The 7,779-nt window shown below is 36.6% G+C and overlaps 1 protein-coding gene across 1 annotated transcript; it reads left to right on the plus strand.

Moving 5' to 3' along the window:
- Positions 1 to 342: 342 nt before the first annotated feature.
- LOC122295650 (heat stress transcription factor B-4-like) lies at positions 343 to 2,177 on the plus strand. Its single transcript, XM_043104740.1, has 2 exons — positions 343 to 869; positions 1,001 to 2,177. Exons 1-2 carry the CDS (start codon positions 621 to 623, stop codon positions 1,838 to 1,840), a joined length of 1,089 nt encoding a protein of 362 aa, XP_042960674.1. The 5' UTR covers positions 343 to 620; the 3' UTR covers positions 1,841 to 2,177.
- Positions 2,178 to 7,779: the final 5,602 nt, after the last annotated feature.

Genomic DNA, 7,779 nt, shown 5'->3' on the forward strand with positions numbered 1-7,779 from the left:
GCTTCCAAAGATGCAGAATTTTGAAAAGAAAAGAAAAGACTACGATGAATGTGGGAACAGCAGTATTGAAACGTTTGACTATTTAGTATCATAAGATAAAAAAGCATAAAGGAAAAGATCAGGGAAGGATAGGGGTTGCAATGTCAATTTCCATAAACAGTGTGCTGCCCTGCACTGCACTGCACCGCACCATCCTCCTCATGTGGTTGATTTTAAGTGGGTGTGCGCGGGATCAATGTCAGGACCCGAGAGATCAGTGAGAGAAAGAGAGAGAAAGGGGGTCACGGGTTTGTCTTGAAAGGCCCTTATTTCACAGTCCTAGACAGACAGACACATATTCTTTCCTACGAAACCGAGGAAGGAAACAAAGTTATATTTATATATATCAGATAAAATAAGTTAAACAACAACAGTTTAAAAACAAAAAAACAGGAAAAAAACAACCGCATTATACAGTACTACCACACCCCCTTCTCCTTCTCCTTCCCCAACATTTTTATCCAACGACACTGCTCTCAGTCTTACTCATTCAGTACTCAACCCAACTGTTTTCTTCTCCTCCATCTCTCTCTCTCTCTCTCTCTGCTTGTGAGGAAAAAGAGGTTGTTCTTGAGCTTTAGATGGCTCTTATGTTAGATAATTGTGAGGGAATCTTACTCTCTTTAGACTCCCACAAATCAGTCCCAGCTCCATTCCTCACGAAAACCTACCAACTTGTAGACGATCCCAACACAGACCACATAGTTTCTTGGGGCGAAGATGACATAACCTTTGTGGTTTGGCGGCCGCCTGAGTTCGCTCGCGACCTCCTCCCCAACTACTTCAAGCACAACAATTTTTCAAGCTTCGTCCGACAGCTCAATACCTATGTGCGTTTATATCTATATATAGCTTCAGTATCCCACGCACTTTTAGTACAGAAATCCATCTTTGACGTATATCTTGTGTTTTCGCTAAATGGGTTTTCCTTGTTTTCTTTTTCTGGTTTCTAAAAAACTAGGGTTTTCGAAAGATCGTACCGGACAGATGGGAGTTTGCGAACGAGTTCTTCAAGAAAGGGGAGAAGCACTTGTTATGCGAGATCCATAGAAGGAAAACTGCTCAGCCTCAAATAGCCCTCAACCAGCATCATCATCATCAACACCACCCGCATTCTCCACTCGGCGTCAATGTCCCTAGTTTCTTCCCCTTTCAAGGCCGAGTTAGCATCTCCTCCTCCGATTCGGACGAGCAAGCCAATTGGTGCGACTCGCCCCCACTCTCTTCCCCAAGAGGAGGAAGCACCGCCGGAGTCTCATTCGTTGGTGCTAACTACAATAGCACGGTGACGGCGCTCTCGGAGGACAATGAAAGACTCAGACGAAGTAACTCTATGCTAATGTCTGAGCTCGCGCACATGAGGAAGCTTTACAACGATATCATATATTTTGTGCAAAACCATGTAAAGCCTGTGGCTCCTAGCAATTCTTACCCTTCCTCTTTACATCTTTGCAACCCACCCGCAGCAACTGCCACTCCTATTACTACAAATAGTCCAATGGTGCAAAAGCCTTTGAACCAGATTCTTGGGTACTATCCGACTAACCCTAAGCAAGCCCCTTACAGTACCCATGCTATCAACTCTCCAAGCAGTACTACCTCAAAGAGTTCTGTGACGATTCTTGAAGAACCCAACAGCAATAGCTGCAAGACTAAACTGTTTGGGGTGCCTCTTCAATCGAAGAAAAGATTGCACCCTGAGTATGGTGCTAACCCAACGAACATGGAAACTAGTAAGGCTCGTTTAGTCTTAGAAAAGGATGATTTAGGCTTAAATCTCATGCCTCCTTCAGCAAGTTAGCTAGCTACTTCGAATCTAGGCTCTTTATTCACTTTCTTTTCCCTTGTTTGATTTATTTTATTTTTAATTTTTTTGCTTTCGAGTCTGAAAGTCTGGGGATATTAATATTTGATGATATGTGCGTGCGTGCGTGTGGGTGTTTGTGAGTGAGTTCGTGTATATAAATTTAGTGCCGGTATTATCTTTGTCCCCCCCAACCATGAATGCAGGTGGGTTTTGGTTAGAGTGAAAGATCAAGGAGATCACCAATGCCATCTTTTTCTTTTGGGCATTCTGCATTTACAGAGGTGTAATTTATTGCTCTCGATTATCGGATCTCTTCTGCTGCTTCTCCTTCTGTTGCTTTTTCTGATTTTGATCTTTTAAAGTGTTCAGTTCATTAACGCACGAGAGAAGGAGAGAAGGAGAGAGAGAGAGAGAGAGAGAGAGGGTAGGGATTTTCCTCTCAGTTTTATTAAAAGGGAAGAAAAAAAGGCTGGGAAAGTTGCAGGCCGGTTCATTGACATTAATTTACTCTAGGGCTTTCTCTGATTAATCCATAAATGGTTGGTACGTACACGCATGAAAGAGAAAAGACACTTCGTCTAAATTCAAAGACGAATACAAAAAATATATTATAAAACCAAAAAGCAGCTGACACCAGATGTCAATGCGTCCCTCAAAATTCTATATTAGTAGTCATTATTGTTTTTATCATCGCTATATTATTGTCAAAAAAAGAGGCTATACTATGATTTACTGAAAAGAAGGCCATCATGTTGTATAATGCAGGTTATAAACTCTATTTCTCGTGTCTATGAACTGTCAGTCAAGAGAGAGAGAGAGATCATGAGAACTAGAGATCAGTGTGGGTTATTCGATGAAAGCGAAATGTAAGGAGAACTGACTAAACATGTGGTTTGAAAATGTTACTATCAAGGCTTCTATGCTTCTTCTTCTGATCAGGACCAGAAACCTTTGCCTTTTCCTACTTTGAGTACCCTGATCAACATCTTCAAACTATCTTTGGATCCTATATAACCTGAGTATCCATCACTTTCCTTTCCTCTTCTTTCACCAATTCCGAGCTCTTTCTCCCTGCAGCGTCCAAGCTAAAACCAGAAAGAAAAGCCATATATTATAAGAGAGCGCGCGAGAAAGTCTTGAAATATGGTAGATAAACAAATTAATTTTACTGATCCAGAACCCCATCTCCTTTACTGCTTTGTGCTTGTCCATTGTCCAACATGATCCCCATTCGAGTAAAGTTTCATATAAAGTTTGGCTACGCATTAATTCCACTGGTTTTTTCCCCTTTTCTTGACCCTTGTTGCATAAAAGATCATAAATATATATATATATATATATATATATATATATATATATATATATATATATATATATATTCATAAGGTGTTTTCGAAACTGTGTGACCAGACACGGTTTGAAAGCAAGCTAACAAAGAAAAACAGTTTTCAACGAGTAAAGTTTTAAGGAATATATAATAGAATGAGAATTATCTTTTTCCTGCAAGATTTTCGTCCCATATGCTATAAAAAGACCTAACCCTATATAGTTTGACTGTTTGAGTTTGACACCAGGGGTTGTCCTAGACGCCTATGGCCCTCCATAGCTTTTGTCTGTTTGTAAGAGTCGCACGTGAATACAAAATGCACATGTTTGAAGTAGGATATACGCCCAGTTTGATCCAATCAAAGGTGGTGGTAGGAAAGTGGGTATAATGGGCTTCAAAAGTGGATACGAATCCTGCGGTAAAATATGCTTTAGGAAAGCCATTTCTAGGTAGAAAAATGTCGTTTCAAGTATAATTGTAAATTATTTAATATAATTAATTAAAAAATAAATTTTATTATAAATAATATTAATTAAAATTTTTTTTTTAAAAAGAATTTAAATTTTAAATATGAATGAATCACTATTGATATGTAAATTAGTACGTAAATTTACTTATACGTAACAAAACTTTTTATATATATGCGTACTGTAACTTCCTGAGGAGCTAGCTATATTGACACACGCAATATTTGTTTTTTTTTTCAAAATGTATAACTTGAACAATTTATAGAAATAAATTTATAAATTAATATAATTTTATATAATATATTATATTTATTTTATATTAAAAAAATTATAATCTAATGTAATATATGAAATTATGTCAATTTATATATTTACTTAATTAAAATATTTTTTTATATAATTAGGATTGTACAGGAACCAACTGAAACTGATGAAAAACCAGTCAGCTGGTGACAAAAATTTAATTAAACCGATGCCGACTTGTTTGGTCCTTATTTGTTTGGCTTTAGCGTTTCATACCCTCGCTCCCTGCTAGCTCCCTCCCTTCTCCTTCTTTTGCCTCATGCACGTTTGGCTGTAGGGATCTTAGACTCTCTCTCACCTCTCACGCACAGTCGTTGCCGCTGCAAACCTTTCCTCTCTCAAGCACAATCGTCACCAATGGCATCCATCTCACCCTCTCTCACACACAAAGTAGCTCTCCTATGTTAGGTGTTAACCTCTCTTCCCTCCCTTTCCCTCTCATTTGTCACTCATCTCTTTGTGCTCTCTCATCTCGCCACCCATAAAAAAAATCTGGAACTTCAAGTGATTTATTGTGTTGAGTTAATGGTTGTGTAACTTTGTAATTTTGTAGATTTGTTGATGTGTGGTGAATTGGTGGTGATGGAAAACCGAGCGATGAACTTGTTCATTTGTGGTATCTGGTGTTAGAAAATCGATTTTTAAACTGCTGAACCGATTGATAATGACTGTCAAATTTTAGTTGATTCTCTCTTTTCTTATCAGCCAATTTTAATCGAGATTTATGTATTTTCTCTTTATCAAAGACCAAAATCACACCCATACTTTCAATTTTCAACCCTATTATATAAAATTGTATATAAGAAAGGAAAAACAAAGTTTTCTTTTTAAAACGAAACATGCATGATGCGTGTTCACTACGTTTTGAAATGTACTTTTTGACGTTCTTGTTCCTCGCATTTCTTTTCGGAACGTAGGCCGGCATGACTTTAATGAGTATTTTATATAATACGGTACCACAAGCATGTAGGAATTAATTACAAGTCTACGCGGCAAAAACAAAAGGTTTAGACTAGATGCACGCATGCTTTTCTGCATGCATGAGAATTTGTACCACCCGGCCTTTTGCTTTTTCCTTTTTTTTTTTTTTTAATGTTTTAATTTTTTTATTTTTTATATCTGGAAAATGCTAAGATTTTTATAATGAGAAGCGCTTCAAATTGAAGAATAGCAGCGGCCTCCTTTTATATGTCACCGTGCCGGTAAATACATGATTATAATCTCAATAGGCTACACCACACAAAATACCATCTTTACAAGAGACGTATTTCTATTTTGCATGAACCTTTCATCTCTTCCATTTTCATCCTATTCATTGCCCCTCTCTTGTGTCTCTTTCGTATTTAACTTGAAGCAAGTAGCTTCTTTCCCATAAAAAAAAAACACCTGTAATGGCTTGGGTACGTATGGTAAATAAAGTTCGAGCACAAGCCCACAAGGGAAGCAAAGCATGGTGCTGCAAAGAGAATGTTCCCGAGAAAGTTTGGAATTAATATTACTTTGACTTCTTGGTACAATTTCTTCTCCCAAGCATATAGCCTTTCCAAAGTTGAACAATGGCTGGTACCGGCAATACCCCCACACACAACACCACTTCACTACATTTCCCCTCCAAACTTCCCAAAACCGTTTGAATTTGGACTCAAGCCCCATGTCCACAATGACTTACTAAAATTAAATCCATGATTGTAAACTTTTCTTGCCTAAAACCAATTGAAAAAAGTATAATAATTAGAAACAAATCTCTCTATAAACTAAAAAAATGTTTGTACTCCTGTAATTTCATTACAGTAGAACAAAACCGAGAGATCACACATATTTTTTTTTTTTTGAAAAGGAAAAAAGAAAAAACTTACCTTTTTTACTGCTTTGACTAGAAAAGCTAGCATTGTTCTTCAAATCTGATGCAGTGCATCCATAAGATTATTGTGGTAGAAGGTCTATGTGTCACTACATTATTGGTGGGTTCTTATCTAAGTAAAATAAGCCTAACCGGTCTAAGTTTCTCTTTATAATAGTAAAAACTATAAACTACTATGTACATAGTACATGAGCTTGATCAATAAGGCTCAAACTTAGGAGATGATAATGGTGGACAAATAATGTATTTAGCCTTGAAGTATATTAATCATGGATGTGATTTTCGATACTAAAATGATAAGAGCAAGTGGTGTATGATATTTCATATGGATTAGTAAAGAAAATTTTTTGCTCTTTATAATAATTTTAATTGAATTTCAATTATATCATTAACTATTTTTTTTAGATTAGAAATAGACCCATATAGTGGCTTGGACATTTTTGAAGCATTAAAAATTGTATTAGAACCTATTCCAAGTACTAGAAATGCGAAACTTAGAACTTTGACCGTGTATATAAGGGTAGATGGTCTTTTTCAACGCCATTAACCGCTGCAAATAATCCCTAAAATCGTTGCAATTATTCTTTTTTCAGCGATTTCTACTGTGCTAGATGTTAGTCACATTTGTTTATTCTCTTATAAAAAAAGTGAAAGCCAAAAATCGTCATAATTGTAATGCTTTTGTTACAATTATGACGATTATTTGTAATGCTCTAATATCATTTATAACGCTTTTGTTCACTGCAAATACTAAAGAAAATCGTCATAATTGTGCATCACAGTTCTATCTAAAATAGTTGGAAAAAATTATTTACAACGTCACATTACTGTTGCAAATAGCTGGAATATCGCTGCAAACAAGTTTTGCCATTAGTGAGGTGTGATAATCAAGCATTCTGGGCTTTATGAGGTTGAGTTTTTGACTTTAAGACTAGTTCTAACAGTTATTTTGTTTTCATTAGTAAGTGCCATAATCAAGTCTGTATATTTCTAAACATATAGTGACACCAACTGAATATGTATACAGGGGAAAGAGATGCCTTTTGACCTATAGCAGAAGGATGCATGTTATTCTAGTTATAAAAATCATCCAAACTCCTCACGTTGTTTATCAAAAAGTATTTTGAGCAATATAACAGAACCCAGAAAACAATCAAGGTGTTGCCATTTACATTAGAGTATATGAGTTTGTGATTTTTAGGACAAAGTTGGGGCTTTCCACACCCAATTAAAAGGACATTTATTTGCTTGTCGTATATATCACTGAGTTACTTATAGTATAGAATTGGAAAAATAGGACCATAAACCATAAAGGAAAAGGCTTCTGATTCAGCAAAAACAAATAGTGATTTGGTTAATTAGATTTAAAAATTATCTAGTACCCACAACTGATGCACAACATTAAACTGCAAACACACTCAACAGATACACAACATTAATCAGCAAACAGAGGAACATGCAAACTCAGTTTCACAGAGACAAAAAAAAAACACTACTTTTGTAATGCAACACACTCTAGAAGGGGGAAAGATAAATGCAATGGCAAGAGAGATACCTATATGTTTTTTTTCCCTAGAGCAAAAATTGATTGTAATAGGGTTGCCTAAATTTTTAATTTTGCATCGAAATGGAGGAAGGAAATTGAAATTTGTAAGGGAAGAAATAAACGTAGGGCTAGCTTAACTAAGACGGACAATATTCACATAGGGGTTAAAAATTGTGGGCTTTGAAGTTATGTGAAATGGGTGAACCAAGAATGGCAAGGAGAAGGCCAATGTGGGGAAATGGGATTTGGAAAATGGGGCTAGAAGCTCACGATAGACGAGTTGACACCATGAGAGGTCACTGGGAAAGGTAGATGTTGCAAGGATTTGAAGATGGAGTCTGATGGGTTGTTGGGTCGAAGGGTAGCCGTGTGCAAATTATGTGGAGGAGAGGTGTTCGACCGTAGCTTCCGCTGGAGGAAAATGGGGTG

The sequence above is a fragment of the Carya illinoinensis genome, chromosome 15, assembly GCF_018687715.1.
Source record: "Carya illinoinensis cultivar Pawnee chromosome 15, C.illinoinensisPawnee_v1, whole genome shotgun sequence".
In the NCBI taxonomy this organism is placed as follows: domain Eukaryota; kingdom Viridiplantae; phylum Streptophyta; class Magnoliopsida; order Fagales; family Juglandaceae; genus Carya; species Carya illinoinensis.